We start from the raw sequence: 24,988 nt of genomic DNA, 5'->3' as shown, positions 1-24,988 counted from the left end.
CCCAGGAATTGACATTTTTAAGCAACTCCCAAGGTGATCCTAATGCAGGTGGAGGGCTGATTGGCCTGTGGTGTAGACACCGCCGCCACCACGGAGGGTTTCTTGCGCTCAGGCGAGGTAACCGGCACCCTCTCCGTAGGCCGCGGTGGGCTGAGAGGAGTGGACTCGGCTGAAAATTCCCTGGGAGGCAGGCTGCAGCCTGCTAAAATAATCCTAAAATAATCCCTGCTTTTGATTTGGGGACCCGGCTGCTCCTTGGGGCTGGAGACCTGGGGTGTTAAATTCTGATGAGACTCAGAGGCAGCTGTTACGAAGAGTGTTGAAAGAGCTCAAGGTTCTCCTTGAAACATCACTCTGGCTCATTTGAATTCCTGGATGGAAGATTTCGGGGTGGGAAAGAGGGGTGGGTCTGCAGGTCAAGGACTGGACATGACCTTGACGATTCTGAAAGGGCAGGGTCCGAGTTCACCCGCTCTCCCAGCGCACAGTAGGGCAGCCCGGCACATAACAGGGATCCGGCGGGTGCTTGCTGAGTGCTTGAATGAAGAAATGAAGGTCCATTTCCTGATCAAGCAACACGGGTTCTGTATGTTCTGGAGACAAAAGGTGCGTGGTCCCCGATAAGGCGGACAGGGAGGCGAGCTGTGGAGTTCACTCTTGCAAATCAGCAAGGGTCAAAGTGCACTCTTCTTGGCACCAACAGCAGAGGACGGGCCTGCCCAGCTTGCTCACAGCGGACACCACGGAGGAGACCTGAGCACTTCAAAGGGAAGCGAACCCCTCTCTCCTCTTTGGACCCAACGGTGACTGCGTCCATTTAAAAACCAGCTTCGCTTTTTCCTTTGAGCACATTCCAGAGAGCTGAGACTTTGCAGCCTCCACCTGCCCACCCAGAGCAGTGACTTCAGCCCTCCCCTCCCTGCCTTCGGGCCTTTGCACACACCACGTCCTCCACCTGTGGTATCCTGGGCTCCTTTGTCTAAAAAACCTACACACGCTTCAAGGGGCCACTTGAAATGCTACCTTCTCCGTGGTTCGCCCAGTCTCCCCATCTCTGATTCATCACCACATTACATCTGCATCCTCCCCACGACGGCCATCGCCTGATCACCTGAATTGCTCGCTATTTATCTCCATGTTTTATCTCCTCTTTCCTTTCATCCCACAAATATTTATAGTTCCTCTCTAAATGCCAAGTAGGCTCTGGGGGTCACTGAGATGAAAAGGAGCGAGCAGAACCTCGGAGGAGATTACGTGCTCGTGGGGGTGGGGCGGGGAGCAGGCTTTAAGCTCATGGAAGGGGGGGCGGCCTTGTGCCCACCGCAGGGCACCGCCTCCCTGCGCCTGTGCCGGGAACGCCGCAAGTGCTCAACACGAGCTATCGAGAGGATACGTGAACACATGCCTCTCCGAGTAATAAAGGAGGTGGCATTTCTTCCCGCGCCCTCAATCCTCCTGGCTCTTCTTGCATTTACCCGATATCTCCCACGCCTCCCTCCCCTGATAAATATGAATTAGGAAGGTGTAGCTATGCGCTCACATTCAGCGCCAAGCCCCCAGGCTCGGCTCCACCTTCCCAGCTGTTCTCAGCCTCCTGCGGCTTTGTGGGGGTGGGGGGGCAGCTGGGGGACCGGCGCAGGGTAACGTGTTCACGGGGCTTGGACATCAGACCCCAGGGAGAGGGCTGGCTCCAAGCCCCACCTCTGCTCCCTGGCCCCGGCCAGCCTGAGGCGGGGTCCCGCTCCACCTCCTAACTGAGCTCATACTTGGAATTTCAGTCCTCAGACCTAAGAAGAGACAGCTGTCCCCCTCCCCAGACTCCTCCGCAGAAGGCACTGTCTTCCTCTCCTGGGACTCCGCTGAGAAGAAAGGCCGACGTGTCTCCTTGCTCCTGAACTGTGGCCACGCTGGCCCTCTGGCAGCTCGCCAAGCTCTGTCTCAGCGCAGGATCTTTGCACTTGCTATGTCTTTGCCCTGAGATGCCCTCCAGACCTCCACCCCGTCTGCCTGGCTTCCTTTTCCCTCCAGTCCCCTGCTCAGATGCCGTCTCCGGGAGAAGCCTTGTAACCCTCTGCCCGCTCCCCTTCCCGTGTTCCCTGACTCATCAACTCCATCACCTCCCCTCACTGCCTTCACACAGTCATCACCAACTGTAGATATTTTTCCTTTTTCTTTCAAACACATTTTTACCATCTGTCTCTTCTCACCCCCTGCATTGCAAGGCTCACCAGAGCAGATCTGATTATGTCTCGCTCACCATCTTATCCACAGCACCATCCCTGACATGAAGCAATTGCTTGATTCCTTTGTGATAAATAAATGATGCCTGTGTTGGGGAAAGGTGCGGAGGCCTGAATTCCATCTTCCTAAGTTTATTCCACAGTAGGGAGAGCATCAGTGGAAGACATCCACCCCGCCTTCCACCACTAACTCATCCACCCCACAATTATCTACAAATTGTGCAGGGATGCTGGGCTGGGGGCTGGGGAGACAGCAATGAAAACATCACCCCCAATCCCTGTCCTCATGCGACTTCCGGTCAAGTGCAGGAGGCACTTTGAATACCCAGTGTCAGGGCAGGGAGTGTGTGGTGGGGGGGGAGGGTGCAAGGGTGCTGGGGAGCTGCCCCAGCCTGAGCAGTCAGGAAGGGCTTCCTGGAGGAAGCAGCATTTCAGCTGAACCTGGAAGGATGACTAGGGCCTTGGCAAAGGGAGCTGGGCCAGGTGTGGGAAGGGCACACTCTTGACCCCTTGAGTCTAGATTTCCCTCATTGACAAAAGGGGGCTGGTGAAGCCTGCTCAGTGTTCCTGGAGACACCCTGGGCTGATGGCTGGGACAGGGACCACAGAGGGCTTCGGGAATGGAGGGGGCGACCTGTGGGGGGTGGGGAGCAGGGGTGGGGGAGGCTCGCTGTGCTTCAACCGGACCTCCAAGGAGGCCACAGCTGCCATCTGGGGGTGGCCACGCGCTGCAGGGATTAACGCGCTTTGCCTACACTGTCTCCCCGTCGGTAGGGAAGCCCCACCTGTCCACCTGTTCCCGGCTGATGGGACAGGTGAACGGGGCCCAAGGCCGGGCCTGGGAGGACAGGCGGGGAGGATGGTGGATATGCAGGAGGCCAGCAGGTGGGACTGTCATCTGCATCCTCTGTCCCCACTTCGAGGCCTCTGAGAGGCAGAACTGGAAACGAAGAATCAGTTGGGAGCTGATGGCTTATTTGGGAGGCTGGACCAGGAGTGGGGATGGAGGGGGAAGGGAGGTGACACTGGTGCCTCTTGGAGCTTTTTCTAGGGGAAGCTGAACCTCAGTCCAGCTGGGGAACCCGTGGACAGCGGAGAAGACATGTCGGAATAGCTGCACCTGAGGTGATGCATCCAACACCTCCCGTCGGTCGTTAGCCAAGGCTGTCCCCAGACGCCCTGGCACTTGGGCTCCAACATTTACACACCTGCCTCATCCCACCGCCAACGTCTGCTGCCCAGCCCACAGGCCTAAGCCCAGGGCCCCCACCCTGGGAGGCTCTGCCTGGCACCCCAGTGCCTTACTTCTCCTGACCCTGCAAGCAGCTCCCCCGTCACAGGATTGCCACTGGACTCATGTCTTTGTAGAACTTGTCATGACACATTTATAGTCATCTTGCTTCTCTTGTTTCTGCTCGGTCTTACCCATGAGAGTGTGAAGGCCAATCTTTCCTGTTCCTCTCTGGATCCCCAGCACCCTGCATCACGCCAGCTCCTAGTAGGTGCTCAATTAAATATCTCTTGGACTTCCCTGGTGGCTCAGAGGGTAAAGCGTCTGCCTACAATGCGGGAGACCAGGGTTCAATCCCTGGGTTGGGAAGATCCCATGGAGAAGGAAATGGCAACCCCCTCCAGTATTCCTGCCTGGAGAATCCCATGGACGGAGGAGCCTGATAGGCTACAGTCCACAGGGTTGCAAAGAGTCAAAAGAGTCGGACACTACTGAGCGACTTCACTTTCTTTCTTTCTTTTCTTTGAAGGGATAAATTGCTGTCAATTCCAAGCTGGAAGTTCTGGGCTCTGAGGCTCCAAACAAGAAAGGCATGTGATAGATGGAATCTTGGGGTGGGGGGGATGGTTCTGGGAAGGGCAGTAACCTGCCCAAGAGATCATGAACTGGGATCCTATAACTGCACCCCCACCTGGGACAGAAGCCCTGGCACCCCACCCAACTCCCACACCTCAGGGCCCCCACTGGTGGGGGGAGAAGCTCTGGGGGGTCCCTGGGGCCCCCATGGCCGCCCAGAAACTGCTCTCTGCCAACTCTTGTTCATCTTCTCAGCCTCTTCTTACCCCACTCTCCCCAGCTGAAGAGGAAGTGGCCCAGACAGCTGTGGAGCTGGGACTCTCTCTAGAAGAGATGCATTAATTTGTAAATATCCTCATTTACATGTAAATGTGGAGTCCCGCGCCTCCCGCCAGCCCAAGCGGAGCCCTGCAGGCTGAGGAGCAGGGCCGCCAGCACAGCCAAGACCCGAGGGTCTGCTCCTTCCTCCCCTCTCCTGTGGCCTCCAGGCCGCCCCGGCGCTGCTGCTCTCGGCCTGGGAGACTCCCCCGGTGCCTGAGGCTCTGGGAGAAGGCTGGGGGAGAAGTGAGCACTGGCCACGACTCCGCTGTGTGTGGGACCCTGGACAAGTCTCCTCCCCCCTGGGCCTCGGTTTCCTCCCTTGTAAAACAGGGAAGGCGTGGTGGAGGGCTAGGATGACAGGGGGCGGGGTCTGACCTCATTGATGTTGTTCCAGTGGGGGCCGTTAGGTGAGTCCCGACCTCGTCTGTAAAATCAGGACCATAGAAAATAACAAAACAGCAACACCTGCCTGAGTTCAAGGCATCGTTAGTGATGGTTAGGGAAAGAGTGCGTAGGAGGCGGCTTTATGAGATTAAGAACAAGGCGACAGCTTTTTCTTTCATGGTGAGGCAAAGAGGCGGTTTTCTAGGCCCGAGCAAAGACACACACGGCTCAGGGGCTGGGGCTGCCCTGACGGGAACTACTAACGCGTGAGGTCCTCGCGGGGCTGCTGGGAGCGTCTCCCTGCTGTCGTCTCCTTTCAGAGATCAGGAAACTCGGGCCCAGACTTACCACCCCGAGATTACACTAGAGCAAGGGGCTGGAGGAGCCGGGATTAGAACTCAGGCCATCAGACTTGAGTCTCACCAAAACTCCACAACTGTTTAAGCCAATGTCACTGCCAACTTGGCGCTTGCCAAGGGCACTTGCCGTCTGCCTCCGTGGGGACGGGATCCTGTGCCCTGCAGCTGTTGACCTTCGACGCACCGTGAAGGGAGGTCGGGGTGAATCACAGGAGCGAGGCTCTTTGTGTTGCAGGTGGTCCAAGTGGTAAAGACCCCACCTGCCAGTGCCGGAGACGCAAGAGGTGTGGGCTCGATCCCTGGGTGGGGAAGATCCGCTGGAGGAGGACATGGCAGCCCACTCCAGTACTCTTGCCTGGAGAATCCCCACCGACAGAGGAGCCTGGTGGGCTACAGTCCACGGGGTCGCAAAGAGTCGGATGCAGTTGAGCACTGCAGGTTCGTGCACTCACACACACACACACACGAATTCCAGGATGTGGAACAGATCTTTAAATAGTTAGATGTTTTCAGGAACTGATTTCATGAGTCCAATCCTTGCATCTCCTCATGTCTGGGAAAGCACTAAATCCCTTCATGGTGATGTCAGCCCCTTGTGACAAGCAGAAAACCTTCAGTAAGACAAGTGCTTTATTGCCTGAACACCCTTCACCAGAATCACCGTCCCGCCTCCTCTTCGGAGCAGCCTCTCAGAGCCAGCTGAGATGCTGTCTGCTGGGGTGCAGCCCTCACATGGCCCCGAGTAAGACTTAACTTGCAAGTCTCACCCCGGGCATCCTTTTTAAGTCGACTCCAACCGCGTTAAGCCCGTCTAACAGGCGAGGGCACCAAGTCCAAGAGCGGCCGAGGGCCTTGTGGTCAAAGGGAGCTCAGCAGGGAGAGGCTGAGCTGAGCTGGGGTTTGAACCAGGTCTTTGGACACCAGGGCTGCAGTCTGGATACATGAGGTGCAGGGTGTCAGGGATGTTCGGAGAGTCTCTGGGCTTCCTTCCTGGCTCAGGAACCAGGGCCAGGAGTCACTCTGGAGGCCACGCTCCCAGGAGCAGGTGTGTGTGCGCTCTCAGCGGTGTCCAACTCTGGGACCCCGTGCAGTACAGCCTGCCAGGCTCCTCTGTCCATGGAGTTTCCCAGGCAAGAGTACTGGAGTGGGTTTGCCATTTCCTCCTCCAGAGGACCTTCGCGACCCAGGGATGGAACAGGTGTCTCCAGCACCCGCTGCACCAGCAGGCGGGCTCCTCACCTGAGCCGTGGGGAGGCAGGAGTGGGCGGGGCACTGACAATGAGGGATGCAGGCGGCGTTGTCTGCAGAGACCATGGCAACCAGGCGGGTGTGGCACGGACATGGGTCTCAGGGAAGCCGGGAGGTGATCCAAACGTTCCTTTGTGCAAAATCGTCTGTGGCTCCCCGAATATTTTCTTCAAAATGAGTTTTCACCTTTTCCCTTGCACCCTGATGGTAACCTGCTTGTCTTGCCTATATGCGTGCCAGGTTGCTCACTCGTGTCCGACTCTTTCTGACCCCATGGACCGTAGCCCACCAGGCTCCTCTGTCCAAGGAATTCTCCAGGAAAGAATACTGGAGTGGGTTGCCATGCTTTAGGATTTAGACCTTCCTGACCCAGGGATCGAACCCATGTCTCTTACAACTCCTGCATTGACAGGTGGGTTCTTTACCACTAGCGCCACCTGGGAAGCCCATCCTGCTTGTCTTGGGTGTGCTTAGAGGCACCCCAAATTCTTTTTGGAAGTGGGTGCAGGAGAAATCATAAGTAGATAGATGAAGGCATCTGTGTGGTGGCTTGAACATCTTTCCGGAGTCCACATTCTCACCAGATTCCCCCAATAAATGCTCAGTCTGAGCTCCTGACACGAAGCCCAGAGAGAAGCACCCAGAAAGGTCCTCCAGGGGAGGACACCCACCTTCCTTTCTTACCTACGCGGTCATGGAAGGACCACAGGCCATATTCTCTCTGCAGACTGGCTGTGCCCTTGGCAATCTTCTTGTCCCATTTTCTAATTTTACCCACGGGGAAACTGAGGCCCAAAGGGCCAAGGAGGGTACTAGGGTCACCTGCTCAATTTGCAAATTTCCTTGTACACCTGTCTGGTGTCAAGCCTCATGTTGAGAGCTGAGGATACAAGGTGGTGGGCAGACCTCTTCTTCCTTCTGAAGAACCTGGGTAAGGAGAGTGGGGCCCCATCCTCCTGGTGGGTCAGGAGTAAGACAGTAAGCAGGGGTGTGGAAGGTACCCCACGAAGCACAGCGTGAGTCAGCTTGTCTGCAGCGTCTCCTGCTGCGCCTGACGTGGCAAGCTTGTCCACTAGCTTGGGAGCAGACTGCCACCCCCAGCCTGGCCACCCAGCAAAGCCAACTCAATGGACATGAGTCTGAGCCAGCTCTGGGAGATGGTGAAGGACAGGGAGGCCTGGCGTGCTGCAGTCCATGGGATTGCAAAGAGTTGGACACAGCTTAGTGTGTCCAACACTAAGCCAGGCAAAGCATTTGGCTATGTAGTGAGAAAGTGTGCACACGTGTGTGTGCAGAACGGTGCACGTCCTGTGCTGAAGCTGCTCTTCACTGACGCAGGGAGAGCCCCTCTGGCGGTGGGGGGTATACTGGATGAGCCGCGTCGTTGACTGTGGGGAAGATCAGCTCTGCTGGGGCGAGGGGCTGTCTAAAGAAGGTATTGCACCGGAGGACCTGCTTGTTGGGGTCTAAAGGCTGATGAGGAGTTTACCAGGGAGCAAAGGGAACGGGACCCAGCGAATCTAAAGCACCAGAGCACTAACATAGGACTGGGGCTTCGTAGGGCGAGGTGGGGGGGAGTGCGGCCGTGGTGCCCATGCGCCTGGAGCATGGCAGGGCCCGGGCTGGGATCCGCTGCCTTAAAGTCTTCTGGGAAAGGGGGCAGGGGCAGGAATACTAAGCATCTCCACCCCCAAGGGCTCTCCGCCCCCCTGCCTTGGACCTCGGGTCTGGTTGTTCAGGGTCTGTTTTCCTTCCCAAGTTTGCAGCCCGCGGGAAACCACAGAATGTGTTCCATGGGCTTCTGAACCCGTGGGAGCCGGTTCACCTCCTGTCTCTGGCAATCCTGGCTGTGTGACTTTTGGTTATTCGCTCACCCTCTCTGGACCTCAGCATCCTCACCTGGAAAGGGGGTTTGGAAAACCCGCCTTGCGAGACTGTTGGAGGAACGCCCGGGGGGGCCACCGTGAAGGGTCCGCGCCCTGCGGCAGAGCGGCCCCCGGACCCCGCCCTTCACCCTCCTCCAGGGGATGACCCCCGGAAAGGGGCCGCCCTTCTGCATCAGAGCCCCGGCTCTGTCCCGAGACACCCCTCCCGCACCCCGCAAGCACCGCGGGTGGGCGTGAACAGGCTGGCGAGGCGGCCCCCGGCCCGCGGCGCTCACCTCACGGTGGACTGGTACACCAGGTCCTCTCGTCTGCGGTAGTTCTCCATGTGGGAGAAGTTGGTGGAGAACATGGCGTCGAAGGTGAAGATCTTCTGCTTGATGGTGCCGCCGTCCGTCACCTGCAAGGGAGCACAGAGGAGCTGGGTGATGCTCAGCCAGGAGGGGGGTGGGCTCCCGAGGCGCTGGGGCGAGGCAGCCCCGGGAGAACTCTCTGGGGGGGATGCCGTGAGCCTCACTGGTACCCTCCCGGCCAGCCGGCCCCACTTGACTGTGTGCAGGCTGAGGCTCTGAGCTCAAGTCCCTCCCTGAAGCCCGACAGTTCAGCTGGAGCAGGGCCACCCTTCTCTTGGGCTCATCCCAGGGCACCAGGTGAGGCCACTTCCGTGATCCCTCTGGTCGGCCTGGCCAAGACGATGGCCAAAGCTTGGGGGTCCGCCTGGAGCAGAGACCATGAATGTGTTTGGCCCAAAGCCATCCTTGCCCAAGGAGAGAGGAAATGGGGGAGCAGGCTGAACAGGCAGAGAGGAGAACTGGGGGCCAGGGAGCAGTCCCCTGGGCCAAGATCTCATGTGATTTCAAAATGCTAAATGGCAATAATTTCTGATAAATTCTACAAGGGAGAGGGCCAGAGTAGCAAGGGAGCCCAGAGGCAGGGCAGCGCCCATCCTGGAGACAGAGTAATCCCAGAGGACTTCCTGAAGGAAGCAATGTCTAAGTTGTTCCGAAGCAAGAGCAGGAGTCAGCCCGGTACCTGGCGGGAGGGCTCTCTGGGCGGAAGGGGCAGCAGGAGCAAAGGCCCTGGGGTGGGAAAGGACTGCGCGTGCTCAGGGAAAGGAGACCCTCAGAGCACGCGGGGCAGAGGGGAAGTGAAGCCAGTGAAATGAGAGCTTCATTAGGGACGGCCTGGTGGGCGAAAGAACTCAGCTCTCCCAAGGGTCAAGGAGGCGCAGAGTTTCAGATTCTGTTTACAAGCTCCTTCTGGCTTTAGACCTGATTGAAGGGACTTGTCTGGAAACCAAGGAACCCGGGGGAACCTGGGAAGAACCCAGTCGGCTGACACGGGGGATGGAGAGGAGGGGACAAGGTGGGGGCTTGCCTGCCCCCGGCTGCCCTCGGCACAGGCAAGGAGGGCGGGCACAAGATCCCCACTTCACACAGGAGCACGGAGGCCGCAGAAAGCAGGGGCTCCCGGGAGGTGGCAATAAAGCCCCCGCTGGAAGGCAGAGGCTGCTCGGGTGCCCAGCTGCTCACAGCTGATTAAAAGCCGGGCCCCAGTGTGCCCTGGTCCCGCCGGCCACCTGCCCGCACCCCCGCCCCCAGGGCTGGGCTGCTCCCCGCTAATGAAAGTGTTACTCCACAAAGCAGCAAGGTATGTGTTGTCACTGTTTCAATTATTTATCTGTTTACCCGGCTGCAGTTTTCCGCTTGTCTCAGCAACTCTATTATAGACTGGGAGCTTGCAGCCTCTCGCCGCTCAGCTGGGCTCCGCGCTAACAGCCTGCGACCGGGAGGCCGCATGCCTGGTCCTGGAGAAGTGGAATTAACTCCCTGCGGCTCTGTGTGCTAGAGGCAGGAGAGGGGGCTGGGAGGGTGGCGGCCGGGGATGGGGCTTCTCCAAGGGGCTTCAGGGATGCGGGAGATGCTGAAAGCTGCCTGCCCAGCCTCGCTAAGGCAGCACTGGATCCGCCGCCTCTCTGGGAGGACCAGCCTCAGCGCAGCTGGGCTCCCCTGGGCACATCTGGATCCCAGCTGACTTGGACCACATCTGTCTGGCCAAGGTGGTTTTGCTGCTGGTTTTGGGGGCTTCCCTGCAGCTCAGACAGTAAAGAATCTGCCTGCAAAGCAGGAGACCTGGTTCAGTCCCTGGGTTGGGAAGATCCCCTGGAGAAGGGCATGGCAACCCACTCCAGTATTCTTGCCTGGAGAATCACCATGGACAGAGGAGCCTGGTGGGTGGACTACAGCCCACGGGGTCACAAAGAGTGGGACACGACTGAGCAACTAACAGTTTAGAGAGCACAGACTTAGTGCAATCCAGCCAGCATTTACTGAGCGCCAGCTGTGTGCCAGCCACAGGCAATGCCCGTATGGATGAGCCTCCCCAAACTGCAAGTTCATAAGAGTAGGAGTCCTCTATCAGTACCGGGGTCTCCAGGGAGCCCTGGCTGGCGTGGCTTAGAGTGATGGTAACACATGTACAAACTTCGGGCCCCTGAGACGGATCAGCAGAGAGATTTGCCACTACAAGCTTCCGCCTCGCACCTCTGAGTCTCCTGCAGGCTCACCCACTGCTCATACACTTCACTTGCTTCCTCTCTGGGGGCGTCACGCTTTTTTGACCGTGCTTGCAGTGCAGGGCTTCCCTGGGGGCGCTAGTGGTAAAGAATCTGCCTGCCGATGCAGGACACATAGAGACACAGGTTTGATCCTTGGGTCAGGAAGATCCCCTGGAGGAGGGCCTGGCAACTCACTCCAGTACTCCTGCCTGGAGAATCCCATGGACAGAGGAGTCTGGCGGGCTACAGTGCATGGGGTCCCGAAGAGTCAGACACGACTGAAGCGACTTAGCATGCATGCACGCAGTGTAGTCAGAAGGCAGGCTGTCACGTCCTCTGATCTCTCCCCTCGCCTCTCACCAGCTTCCCAAACAGGGAATCAAGACGGTGGAGGAAGAGGAACAAAGCGCCTTTAAACCAGAGCCCTGAACTGGGAAACGGTTTTCCTGTCTCCTCACAGGGACATCTGGCGATGTCAGGAGCCAGGCTTGGTTGCCACAACTCAAGGGCAGGGAAGCTGTAACCCTCCTATGAGGCACAGGACAACCCCCCCAAAGAATTATCTGGCCCAAAGTTGGGAAATCTGCTTGAAGTCCATCACTTTGCATAGAGCAGAATAGACAATAACCTTCCCATTTTGCAGATGAGGAAACTGAGGCTTGCAGAGGCAAAGTGATGCAGCTGAGGTCCCACAGTGAGGTCTTGGCAGAGTGCTGGCTCCCAGATCAGGGTTCACATCCCACCCACTAGGCTGACCAGGGCTGTGAATGAACTAAACACCTCCCTGCCCTTCTCTTTACCCTCAGCGGCTGCCTCGTTAGAAGGGAAAATGCCAGGAGCCAGCGGAGGTGTGAGGAATTTTCTCCTAAAGTCTTGAGAGTGGAAGGCATCCTGCCCATCTGACCTGCAGCCTCTCTTCCCTTCAGGTACTGCTTTTTCATCTCCTCCTAAAATGCTAAAATGCGTCAGCCCCAATCGCAAATTTCACTCCTTTTTTTTTTTTTTATACAAAGGAGGGGAAAAAAATCTGTCAGTAAAACTGTCTCCTCAAATTTATTCTCTGGGACTGAGGTTTTTATTGCTGGGAAAATACACCCACACCCCACACACACTCCCAGGTACCCACATACCCTAGATAAAACACCGAAGAATTATCTGAGTCGTAAATCTCTGTTTCAGGCCGAGGGACAGGGGAGTTTCAAGGACGCACTTAGCTTTATTTTCATTTCATTTATACCTTTTTCTTTGGGGCTGTGTCTGGCTGCTGTGGGTACCCTGGCCACGGGCAGCCTGAGACAAGCAGTCACTGCTTCTGCCCAAGGCACCCACTGTCCCAGCTCCCTGCTGCCGACTCCCCAGCCTCCCTCAGCCTCAGGGAAAGTAATGGACTCGAAATCCACTCTCAGTCTCTGTGTATCGTGGGAGATCACGCAGCCCACGGCCCAGTAGGAGGCCAGAGCCAGGGAGACTGTGGCTGTATCAACAAGCGCTAGACAAGCATCATCTGAGGCCCACGGAGGCGCCACAGCTTCCTTTGGAAAGGGGTAATCACAGGAGTCTTCCTGGAGGAGGTGGGCCCTCTTCTGGGAGCACCTAGTTTCCGGCTGCTTCTCCCTGCCTACGGGCAGCCTAAGCAAGAAGCTAGACTGATTTCCTCCACACCAGCTGAATCCTTGATTTGTGGTTACTACTTTGTACTTTTGATCAAGCTATTGCACCTAAGTCTCAGTTTCCTCATCTGTAAAATGGGGATAACCTGACTTATCTTCTTGGAAAGATTAAATGAGACGAGGTTTGGATAGATCACCTGATGTGTGGTCAGTGCTCAGAGGAGATACCTGTTATTAGGAATACTAACACTTTTCTGAGTCACCGCTTTTTCTGTATCCCTTCTCACTCTTCAGGGCTAAAGAGCAGAATATCACTTGCCGAAAAGCCAGAGGATGCAGAAAACCAGTAAATGAAAGAAAGGGTCCAACCCTGGGGAGGGGTGCAGGTGGAAGGAGCCAGAAGCCAATGTGGGCACCAAGGGCCGGAAGGCAGGGGTTCGTGTTTGCAGGGAGAGAGAGCAGAGGCCCGGGAACTTGCTGAGCTATTGTGTGATTGCATCAGGCCAGAGAGAGCTTGAGGGGGCTCCGTGCAAGGACCGGGGTGGTGGGCTAGTCTCAGAGACTCCAAGACAGTCTCCCAGAGCCCAGGGCAGGTGGGATCAGGAAGTCAGGACAGACAGAGGAGGGCAAAGCTGGCGGGGGCAGACAAGGTGGTGTTGGAGAGTCAGAGATGTGTGGGGTTTCCTTCCTCCAGAGGGAGGCGGGCTTGTGTGTTCAGTCATTCAACAGATTTTTATGGAATCAATAAACAGGCTTTGAATGTGAGCTACTTCTAGAACATCCACTCTGTGAGAGCAGGGTCTTTATCTACCCTGTTCATGCTCTGCCCCCAGAGCTCGGCACATGGTACTTACTCAGTAAATATTTGTTACATGAATGAGCTGATGCTGGGAAAGGTTGAAGGTGGGAGGAGAAGGGGACGACAGAGGGTGAGATGGTTGGATGGCATCCCCGACTCAATGGCCATGAGTTTGAGTAAGCTATGGGAGTTGGTGATGGACAGGGAGGCCTGGCGTGCTGCAGTCCATGGGGTCGCAGAGTCGGACACAACTGAGCGACTGAACTGGGTTGAATCCGTACCTCGCGCCAGGTGCTGGGGACACCACGAGGAATGAGAAGCCATTCCTGCTTCTCTACAGCACAGACTCGCCCCAGGACGGCCTGCTGCGGCCTCGCCTGGGTCGGATGGGGCTTCCTGGTAGGACCAGGCCCGCGGGGAAGGTGGCGGGACCGTCCGTGTGGTGATGCTCCAGAGAGAACACGTGTGCACCTGATGCGCTCTCTCGGGGGTCCTCCTGAGACAGGCTGGGGCCCGGGAACCTTTGCTGCAGTGCTTCCTCCTGGGCGAACTTCTCAAAAATACAAAGAAGCTCTGTGGCACTAAGTGTGACTGCGTGCATGCTGCACCTGCCGCAAATTCTGGACCACATGATACAAAAAGATCGACCCCCCCAAACCCCACTGCCACTTCCGAAGAACTGGGAGCAAAAACCAGGTTCTAGGAGCAAGAGCAGGGAGCTCCACACACCCCCATGCACTCAGCACCACAAAGCGAGGGCGCCCAAGCCCTCTGGACACACCCCTGCCCTCACCCCATGAGGAATCCGTTCTCGCCACCAACCCCCTTCCCCTCTTACTTGTTCTCACTCCCTCCTGATGCAGCAGGGGCCCCAGGGAAGCCTGGCCTGAATTTCTCGTCTGCCCTGTAGTCAATTTCTATTGATGGCGGAAGACCAAGAGCCCCGGCTGGTGTTGGTTCCCTGAATGATCAGCTACAGCGGACGGAGACCTGGGTTCTAAACTGCTCTGCACCTCTCCTCTCTCCAGGCCTCAGTTTCCCGAAGTGTTCAGTGAAGAGACGTGGGCAGGGTGAGCTCTGAGGGCCGTTTCTACTCTGAATGCCCAGATGCTCTGATTCTGGAACAGCTGGCCCTGGAGGCCACACCTCCACACGCCCTGCCCGCCCAGCCGAGGCTCCGCAGCTGCCCCCGGGTCCCGAGGCGGCCTGACCCCGTCCCAGGGCCCCCACTGCCCCGACCAGCACATCTGACTTCAGCCGGGCTGGGTTGATTTTGCAAGTGCCGCCACCAAACCACGCAAACGGTCTGAATCCAGCCAGCAGCGAGAGAGCCTGCGGGGCTGACGGGGTTTCCATTTGAAAAACAAATAAGTCTACAGCTCTAGCCTCCTCCCAATGTCCCTGGGTGCCATCATCCAGAAAAGAAAAAAAAAGGAGTGGGGGGAATCACCTCCCCCTACCCCGAACCTCCTCTTCTTTGTGTTCCACAAAACCAATTACAGGTTGGAAATAGCTGTAATAAACTTGATATCCCACTTATGGGCCAATCCCGCCGCGGCTGGAAAGTGTAATAGTGGTGGAGAGTGAAAACCGCTGGTGTATTTTGCCGGAGCTGTTTAAATTGCCTGCCTACATTATCCCAACTCCTCTCCAGCCGGGAAGGAATTTGCTCTCCTGGAAATGGTGCAGCTGAGGTCTCTGTGGCTGGGCAGCGAGAGGGAGCTTTCGCAAGGAGGGTTTTAATGAACTGATTAGACATGGAAGAGCGATTGCGCCTGGGCTCGAGAGTCAGGCCGGCTCAGGTTCAAATCCCAGCACCAGCATGCTCCAGGCGGCTCCCAGGCTATTAGAACAAGCAGGAGCCACGGCTGCCCTAGAGGCCTGTCGTTGCGGGGAAAGGGACCCCGAAAGTGATGCATGGTGGCCAGAACTCTGGGCCAAGCATGAGGAGGCTCAGCTCTTCCATGGGGGCTGTCGCATGCTGGCTCTGGGCTCTCAAGCAAGTCACCAATAGTCTTGGAGCCTGTTTCCTTATCTGTAAAAAGTTCATCAGACCCAGGCTTCCCTGGTCGCTCAGATGGTAAAGAATCTGCCTGCAATGCACGAGACCTGGGTTTGATTCCTGGTTCGGGAAGATCCCCTGGAGAAGGCAAAGGCAACCCACTCCAGTATTCTTGCCTGGATAATTTTATAGGCACAGGGGAGCCTGGCAGGCTACAGTCCATGGGTTCACAAACAGTTGGACATGACTGAACGACTAATACCAAGTTGTTAAAAATGCCTCAGAAAGAACCTGTGAAAGGCCTATATGTGACAGCATCTTGTAAAATGTGAAGAGCACATCTTGAAACTTCTGCCATGCAATTAGCACCCGCAAGTCTCTTCTCCACCCCACCCAACCCCGAGTGCCTAGCATGGGTTTTGGCACGTGGTCTGCCCTTAACGTACATTTGTGGAGTGAATCGATGAGTCAGCACAGAAGGAGTGTTCTAAAGTCTCCTTAGACATGTCTCCATCTAACCACTCAGAAATTGTGTGGAGAAAGTTCCCTCCGAGGACTGGTGCAAAGGTGACACCAGATCAACCGCTGTTGGAGAAGGGCTCAGATCAAGCCAGCCTCAGCAATGGGGTCAAGTCATCTGTGCATTCGAGTATTCGCTTATCGACTGAGTCCCTTTCGAGAGCTGTGCTTGATTCTGGGGCAGCTGCCACGGACGCGGCTTATGAGCTGGTGAAGAGGCATAGTCATCTCACCTAACTGTCTGCAGTGGGTGTCTTCCAGCTCCTCCAGAAAAACCTGAAGACCAGGAGGGCTGAGACTTCATTTCGTTCAGTGTTGTATCTCCCCCTCCCAGAGCACAGTTGGTGACGGGGCGGGGGGGGGGGGGGGGGCTCTCGGTCAATATTTCTATAGAAATGAAATCTCTTCTACAGATGCAGAAACTAAAGGCAGTGAAGGGCTGCTGCTCATCCAGGCCGCCCAGGCTGTCAGTGGAGGAGTGAAGACTCGAACCTGGGCCGGATTCCGAGGTCCAGAGAGGACGTGGCCCAGCTACGGTAGAGTTGGGTGAAGGGTTGGGGTGGGACAAGGAAGGGGGTGGGGATTCTAGGCAGAGGGAAACGTGGGCCGGGCACGGGGCCCCTGCTCAGAGAGAAGCGGGGAGAGCAAGAGGGGCCAGCGACGCAGCCTCGCTGCGGCTCGCTGCTAGCGGGAGGGTCACAGGGCGCCTGCCTCCCCTGTTGCCATGGTGACCCTGGACCCCTCTTCCTCTAGACTCTCTGCCCACCTGCTCTCGGCCCTGAGTCTGCTCTTGCATTGCCCTGGGAGCAGCGGCCGGGGGGCAGCCACAGAGAGGAGAGGACAGGCTGCCCCGGGCTCTGGGAGAGGAGGATGCCAGATTCCCAGGGAAAGACGTGCTGCTCCCCACGCCCCTCCGGGTGACTGGCCCTACCCCCCTCTGTCTCCCTGCGAGCCCCGGCTTCTGGCAGGGCTGGGCTCGGGGTAATTGGCTTCCCCTCGTGCGTGTGGGAGATCCGGTTTTGACAGAGACAGCTGGTGTCATAAATTGCCTTGTCTCATCTGGTTACCGCGCAAAGGCAGACAGCAGCTCGGGGATGAGGTGCGGGGCGGGCCTGGGCCGGAGGCTGCTGAGAATGGCAGGCGGGGGTGGGGCGGCGGCTGGCTCTGTGGGCCTCACACACGTGGACAGGAGCCTATGCAAGTGGGAGGAAGTGTGTGCGCAACGGGGGTGAGCGCAAGGGGTGCCCAGGGCTGCTGGAAGCCAGGTCCTGTGAGTGAGCAGGAATGCGGGTGAGAAAGCCTGTACTCGGGGGTGTGGGGACGGTCGCGTGTCAGCAAGGGCGAGCGGATGGATCTGCGTGCTGCTGGGTGCGCGGAAGGATGCACAGGTGTGTGCGTAAGCAATGGTGAGAATGTCGCCTGTAGTTCTAGATGCTTGGGGGAGAGCATGTGGGCCCGTGGGTGTGTCAGAAAAGACTGTGTGTGTGCACGCTCAGGACTGTGCGTCAGGTTGTGGAGTCACAGTGTGTGTGCACCTCTGTGTGTGGGCATGACGTCTTACGCATGATGGAAGCCCAGTTTACACACCCTGTTCCCTGCTCTGGGCCGGGGACAGGGGATGTCAGCTGGCGTGGGTGTGAGGGGAGCATGTGCCTGAGACATGCCAGGCTAGCAGACACCGTCACGCCAACGCTGTCTCTTTGCCATCACCCACCTCCTGGCTCAACCAGTCAAATGCAAAAGCCACAGTCAGGACCCAAGCACCAAAGCCCCCAAACTCCACCAGACACAGACATCTCCTATGTCACCCTAAAAACCCACGCTGCAGGGGCTGGCAGGTAAAAAGCAGCGCGGGTAGGAAGGGTCTGGATAGACGCTAGACACTCCCACATCTGTGCATGCAGCATCTTTGCACCTGGCCAGGTGGGAGCAAGGTTTGAACGTGTCCGTTTTCCTGAAAGTCCATCCCAGAGTCCTTCACTGTCTCCCAGAGTTTGCTCAAATTCATGTCCATTGAGTCAGTGATACTATCTAACCACCTCATCGTCTGCCGCCCCCTTCTCCTTTTGCCTTCTTTGTAAAATGTTTAGCATGGTAAATATTCTTTAGTAGATATTATTATGACTGTAATGTTGTTGCAGGAAGGTGGGGAGCCCCTGAGACTTCAAGCAGGGAAGTGACAGCTCCCACCAGGGTCAGAACAGTCCTCCTGACTGCAGTGTGGACCACACAGCTGGCCCAGGCGGGTCTGGACTGGGAAAGAGGCCTCTGGAACAGAGAAGAGATCATTTTTCCATCCCCCTTTTCAGGGCTGTGGCTGATTTGGGATCCCATGAGCCGGTCGGGCAGGGGGGTGGGGGTGGGGGCACGGCTGCACCGCGTTTGATCCCAGGATCTGTGTGTGTGCGGTCCCCTCCGGGTGACAGCCTGCCAGCGTCCCGCAGCACCCCGCTCAGCGCCCGGCCCCCAAGCCGCCCCCGTGCTGCCGGCCAGCGAGCAGGGTCATCGTGGGGACAGGTGCCTAGCTTGCGCCAGTCTGGCTGACCCGCACAGTCAGGAGGGGCTGCTGGGTGTGGGCAGGGACCTCCCTCTGCCAGGCTGCTGGCCGTCCACACCCGGCAGGCGTTGCGGGTGGCCGAGCATGTGTCGGCGTGGCTGGGCCCTGGCAGGCCGGCGGACGTGACCCATCAGCTGCTTGCGCCAGCCTGCCCACCTGCTCCCCGGGGAGCGGGGCGCACCGGCGCACTCATCACATCCTGCCCTTGTAATTAGCACACGGCATTGCTGGCAACCTGGCTCAGTGGAGCCTGCCTGTCTGTCTGTCTGTGTGCGGCCGCCCTCGTCAGCCCCAGAAGCCTGCTGGAGAGAAACAACAAGAGCTAGAGTCCCTCTCTGCTCAGACAGTGGATGCTGGGAAGTTTGCCTTCTCCCTCTGAGCCTCAGTTTCCTCATCTGTTAAATGGGGGCAGAGACGGCCATCTCTAAACTCACTTCCTGCTATTTCATGGAGGTGGTATTAGCAACAGGCAAACTCTGGGTGGCATAATTCTGTGATCGGAGGGGCTACACTAAAGCATATCCAACCCTGCTCATTTAGTCCTTACATTCTGTCCCTACTACGTGCCAGAGACCATTTAAGGCTCATTTAGTCCTTACATACTGTCCCTACTATGCGCCAGAGACCATTTAAGGTGAAGTCATGAACAAGCCCGTCCCTCTTCTCCTGGAGACCTGATTCAAGTGGGAGGAGACAGATGACAAAGCAAAGTAAGGCAGAGGGAAAGAACGCGCCAGACCGGGGCAAGCGTCCGACAGACGAGGGGAGCTGCTGGATGAAGGAGGTGGCTGCTGCTGTGTGTGCCCAGGCGTGTCCAACTCTGGGCGACCCCATGGGCTGGACCCCCTCAGACTCCTCTGTCCATGGGATTCTCCAGGCAAGGACACTAGGGTGGGTTGCTATTTCCTCCTCCAGGAGAAGGTGGTGGCCACAGCAAACTAGGCAGCCAGGGGAAACCTGTTTTTGGAGCTTGAATTCATATTTAGGCTGAAATCCCAATGAGGAGGTGGGGTCAGGCTTGCTTGGAAAGAATCAAGTTGCTTTCTGCCAGCTCCTTGTGAAGCCCTGTTTGTTCACTGCTTCTGGCTTCTCATTTCTACCCGGCAACACCCCTGCGGGCAGAGCTGTCTGCATTTTGCAGATGGGGACATGGAGTCACGGAGAGGTCATCCTGTTTGCCGACGTGCCCACCATCCAGACTCAGCTCGGGGAATTCAATCCTTTCTCTACTGTGTCTTCACAGCCGACTTCCACTTTCCTGAACCCCAGTCTCAATGTTGGTCAGGACTGTGACCTTGCCCTTGTCACCCCTCCGCCACTGCCCTGGCTTGGTCCTGCGGCATCATATTTTATTCCCCTATCATTTGACTGTGAACATTTTCTAACACAGAAAAGCGCAAAGAATTTTAAAGCCAACATCGGTATTCCTACTACCCAACATCTACAGTGAACTGAACCAAGCTTGCTTTAGCGTATATTTCTCTCCCTTTGCCCATCCATCCATCTGAGTTTTACCTGGTGCTTTCTGAAGTAAGTTGCAGATTCCTCCACATTTTACTTTTGCAGCCTGCATGTCATTAGAGTTACACTTACTCCCAATTCTCTTTTGGTAAAATTTACATACAATGAAATGCACAAACCTAGAGTGCTTTACTCAATGAGTTTTGGCAAATGCACCCACCTGTGTAACCCACAAGGTGGGACACCACCATCACTCCAGAAAACTCCTCCGCTCCTGCTTAGTCAATCCTTGCCCCCAGAGGCATCAATTATCGTGATTTTTCTCACATCATTTATTGACTGTTCTAGAATGTCATATAGGGCTTCCCTGGTGGTTCAGATGGTGAAGAATCTGTCTGCAATGCAGGAGACCCAGGTTGGATTCCTGGGTTGGGAAGATGTCCTAGAGAAGGGAATGGCAGTCCACTCCAGTATTCTTGCCTGGAGAATCCCATGGACTGAGGAGCCTGGCGGGCTACAGTCTGAGGGGTCACAAAGAGTGACTAACACTTAACTAGCATGCCACATAAGCGCAGTCACACAGCAGGTGATTTTCAGAGAAGGCTTTTTTCTCCCAGCATCATATGTTTGGGATCCTCCCGTGCCGTTGGGTGTGCCTACAGCCAATCCCTCTTCATCACTGAGTAGCGTTCCATCAGAGGATGAGACTGGTTTGTTCCGTTGTTCTTTTGTTAATAGACACCTGGGTTGCTTCTGGTTGGGCTCTACTATGCATACGGCTGCCAAGAATATGCTGATACATGGATTTTTCTTAATGGGTGAGTGTTTTTATTTCTCCTGCTACTGCTACTGCCAAGAGTCAATTCATATCAACAAGTGTTTTCTGAGAACCTACAACACGTCAGATGTTGTGCTGGACACGGAGGTGCGTGATCCGGCTCAGACCTTGGGCTCTGAAGGCTCCAGGCAGGCGAGAGTGTCAGGAGTGCCTGCTAGGAAACAAGCGCCCTGCAGGTTGTCATGTTTTATCCTCACAACAGCTAGGCGGGATGCTCTATGTGACCTCAGTTTTCAGAGGAGGCAACTGAGGCCAGAGTGATGGAGTGACCGGTCCAAGACAAGCGGCAGAGCTGGGCTGCAAACTCGGGGTGGCTCCAAAGCATGCTCTTTCCTCTGTCCTGCAAGATGCTGAAGCAGAAACCCAGGGGGCTGGTGATCTCGAGGTCACACCAGCAGCGCAGAGACAGGAACACAGGCTCCTGCCCCCCCTGGGCAGTGCTCTTTCCAACAGCATGCTGACTTCATCTCGGAAGTCTTAACAGATAAGGTCTCAGTGTCTGTTCAACCAGCATCCCCTCCTAGAAATAAGGCTGGGAGAGCTGAGTTATAGAAGAGCCGGCTTATCTGGGTGTATCTGTGTCCCAGGGCATGAGCCCGTCAGACTAAACTTGTCCCCTGAACCTGCTAATCTAGGACCACAGAGCTACAGGTCCCAGGAATCAGGTGGAAGCCTGAGTTTGAGCGTGTGGCAGATAAGGAAAAGTGGTGGGCCCCGTGATGAGATGGGGAGGCTATGGAAGTCCAAAGTCACTTAATTAAAAAGCAAAACCCCCAGTGTATATCAAGCTAGAACAATCTTCAGGGTGAATTTGTCCCCACACAATGATTTTGTGAGCCCAGCGTTAAGCAAATAGAGAAGGTGATAACTGTTGTTGGATAGGTGACTGTTATGTAGAGGATTAAAGATGGAGCCTCACTCTTTGACATTACCTCGTTGAGAGACAGGGGATCTGTGCTCTCTCCCTCTGAACTGGGCACATTCTGTGACTGCTTTGATCAGTGGGATGTCTAAAAGTGTCCAAGTGTACCAGTTTCCACACCCAAGCCTTAGCAGGCTGGAGGCGCCCACTTCCTGTCTTTGCTCATGGTGATAGACAGACCACATCAGGGGGGAGAGGGACCTACAAGCCCAGCCCTGCCTACACGAGAGTAAAGCTGCCTTGACCCCTGCAGACTAGACCAACCACCAAACCGAACACCACCCAGTAACCCCTGATGATACCATTCAAAGCGTCGGAATTGCCCAGACAAGCCACGCTTGAATTCCAGACCCACACAGTTGTGTGATACAATAAAATAGCCATTGCTTTAAGATGCTGCATTTTGGTATGATCTGCAGGCAGCAATAAGCATGGCAGCGTGCTCCTCCTGTTGTCAAGAAGGAGGCCATGCCAGCCTCCACCCGCCAGGGCCACCTCCATCGCGCTGTGAGAGCTTCGGGTTGGAGTCATATTTGGGTGTGCAGGGCAAGAGGTTGTATCAGGTGGGGTCTGGCAGGAAACATGCAAAGAGCGTAAGTGAGGAAGCTTCAGGGTCATTTACAAAGATATGAGCAGAGGGATCCCAGTAAGGCATGCCTGGCACCTGGGTCAGGGGCCAGCCAGAGCTGCTGGTTTTTTAATAGCAAAGGGAAAGGGGCAAAGGAGTGGGGGTCTTACTCGCTCCTAAGAGAGTGGTGGGTGAGGGACAGGGCTGCCCAACAATAGTCTAGGCAGGGGGACCCAGGGACACCGAGGGAAGGGCTGGGGATGGAGCTCTCACGTCCACCTGCCAGCCCCCCATCTCCCGCAGGTGCGCCCACTAACCAGCGGGCGAGCAGACCCATCGGTGCTCGCGGGACGGGTCAGCCTCCAGGCACAACGGGTGGAGAAGCTGAGAGTGGGTCTGGGGGGTGTGGGATAAGCTGTCCCATGGACCAAGACTCCAGGGAGCTGAACTTGAGAGGCTACCCAGCTTGGCAAGTTTCCACTAGATCCTGTTCTTTGTCCGGCTGTCCCATAGCTGCGTAGAGCGAGGTCCCACCCCCCACGCCCACTGCGACCCCATCAGACAGTTCAGGTGCATGTGTGGGAACCAGCATCAGGGAGGCTCCCATTAAACGGTCATGTTTCTTCCCACAGCTGCTCGTGTCTGATCACCTCCTAGGATCAGGAGGGATCCCACCTGGCAGAGGGGAGCGAGCTGAGCCCATCCTGTTTCTTCATCACTGCCAGGCGCCATGAAGCAGGGTGCAGAGGAGCTGAGAGAGGAAGCCAGTCCTTCAGCCTCAGGCCCTGTGGAGCAGGCACTCCTGGGAAACTTGGCGCTTGGAGACCCTAAGCCCCAGCACGGAGCCCTGGGCCACGATTTATCCCCGTAAGTCTGCTCCCAGGGCGGTCCCCCAAGAAAGAGCGTGAGAGAGGCGCCCGTGGCCTGGAGCTCTGCGCTGAGAGGACCTCGCGCTGCATTTAATGCTCTGCTGTTGCCATCTTGGAATCTGTGATCATTTGCAAAGGAAGGACGCCATATTTTCATTTTGCACCGGGCCACACAACTCAGGTAGCCGATCCTCTTTCCAAGCAAGCAGGAGTTCCCTGGGTCTGATTCCTTTGAGTTCTTTAACATTTTTTAACGTTCACTGGTCTATTTTCGGTGTGTTGGGTCTTCACGGCTGTGCGGGGCTGCAGCCGGCGGGGCTGGCCTCTCAGGGCTGGCCTCTCGCGGCAGTGGCGTGTTGCTGAGCTCGGCCTCCGGAGCGTCGGCTCAGCCGTGTGCCCTCGGGCTTAGCGGGTCTGCAGCACGTGGGATCCTCCCTGACCGGGGATCGAACCTGTGCCTCCTGCATTGGCAGGCAGATTCTCTACCACCGAGACACCGGGGAAGCCCTGATTCACGCATCTTGATCAAGACCCAGCAAACTTTCCCCGGTAGTGAATATTTTGGAATCTGCAGGCCATACAGCCTCCGCTGTTAGAGTGGACCGTGAAAGCGGTCAGAGGCAATCTATAAACAAATTAATGGACATGGCCGTGTTCCAATAAAACTTTATTTGTAAAAACAAGATGGTGGGCTAGATACGGCCTTTGAACCGTAAATAGCCATCTGCTGGTCTGGCATATAAGCCCCTCCTATCCTTGTCTGTCTGCCTGTCTGACTCCGGCTCTCTCTATTTTTGGCAGCACTGCGTGGCGTGCAGGCTCTCGGTTCCCTGATCAAACCTGCGGCCTCTGCAGCAGAATCGTGGCGTCTTAGCCACTGGGCCGCCAGGGAAGTCTCTCTGGCTTATTCTTGATGATTTGGCTCAAAAGCTTTTCCTAGCTGCCCGTCTTTTGCCCTCCTCCACAGCACACCTGTACACGTTTATTTATTGAGCCTGAGCTAAAAGGCAAGGTTTGCGCTGGGCATTGGGGCTACAGTGTGAGCAAGATGGCATGATTACAGCCTACATGTAGCTTCGTGGTACATACCCAGGCGGGAGTCCCAGGTTAAACCTCCAGGAGGGCAGGGCTGGGGCCACTTTGTTCAACACTGTATATCCCCAGTGCAGTGACAAAATACAAAGGCAGGTGAACAATACACCAATGCAAGGCCTTATGCTGACAATTTTTTTTTCCCACTTGAGCCCCCCTCCATCATTTTTGAAATGGACCTGGTAGGTGTTTTTAACAGAGAGGTTGGGCAACTTGCCCCAAGACACACAGCAGCAGGCTAATGAGAGCACTATATTCAAACTCCCAGGCAAGGCCCATTTCAACCATGCCCAGGAGTGAGAACTCAGCCCTGGTTTCCTAACAGAGCCAGGAGGGACACCGTGGGACGCTGGAGTCACGAGTCCAAATGGGGGGTGTGTGCACGATATCACTCTACGCTGGGTCGGAGGAGGAGGAGTGCCTGGCTTATTTCCTCTGAAGGAGACAAAATGGAAGAGTTTTGCGTTGGTTTCCTATTACAAGGAAATAAATCACTCAGTATATTAAAAAAAATCTTCACCTGGCTTTGAACGAACGTTTGGTGTTATTACAATGGGAAAAAAAAATTCCATTTGCTTTTCATTATAGATCTGGTTATGTTTTGTTTTTTTGTCCCCAGAGAGTGAGGATTTCACTGGCGGGGTGATTACAAGAAGGAAAAAAGAGAACAGTGGGCTTTGGAGTCAGACAGTCTTGAGTCCAATCCCGCAGCCACTGACTCCCTGAGAGGCTGAGGCCCTTCATTAGTTCCGTGAGCCTCAGTCTTCTCCTTTACAAAGTGAGGGTGCCGCCACCTTCCCAGGGCTGCGGCAAAAATGAAACGATGATTCTGCTAATAGTTACTACTCCGTGCCGACCACCTTTATGACAGACGTGGCCCTGCTCTCAGGGAGCGTGCATTGTAGTAACAGGGACTGCAAACAAACAGAAAGTCAGAAGAGAGACAATTTCA

The 24,988-nt window shown here is 56.0% G+C and overlaps 1 protein-coding gene and 1 long non-coding RNA gene across 3 annotated transcripts in view; one reads left to right on the top strand and one right to left on the bottom strand.

Moving 5' to 3' along the window:
* Positions 1-24,988, bottom strand: part of IGSF21 (immunoglobin superfamily member 21) — a 270,697-nt gene that overhangs the window by 77,874 nt on the left and 167,835 nt on the right. For both annotated transcript variants that reach the window (XM_070458791.1, XM_020899171.2), the window contains exon 3: positions 8,521-8,642. In XM_070458791.1, coding sequence (XP_070314892.1) covers positions 8,521-8,642 — 122 coding nt within the window. The remainder of the gene's footprint in view (positions 1-8,520; positions 8,643-24,988) is intronic.
* LOC139032143 (uncharacterized) lies at positions 16,977-23,858 on the top strand. Its single transcript, XR_011484667.1, has 3 exons — positions 16,977-17,117; positions 20,486-20,565; positions 22,708-23,858. It is a non-coding gene; the product is annotated as an uncharacterized lncRNA (long non-coding RNA).

Source organism: Odocoileus virginianus, chromosome 30 (genome assembly GCF_023699985.2).
Source record: "Odocoileus virginianus isolate 20LAN1187 ecotype Illinois chromosome 30, Ovbor_1.2, whole genome shotgun sequence".
Classification (NCBI taxonomy): Eukaryota; Metazoa; Chordata; class Mammalia; order Artiodactyla; family Cervidae; genus Odocoileus; species Odocoileus virginianus.
Note: the sequence above shows the minus strand (reverse complement) of the source record. Positions and strands in the feature narration are given on the sequence as shown.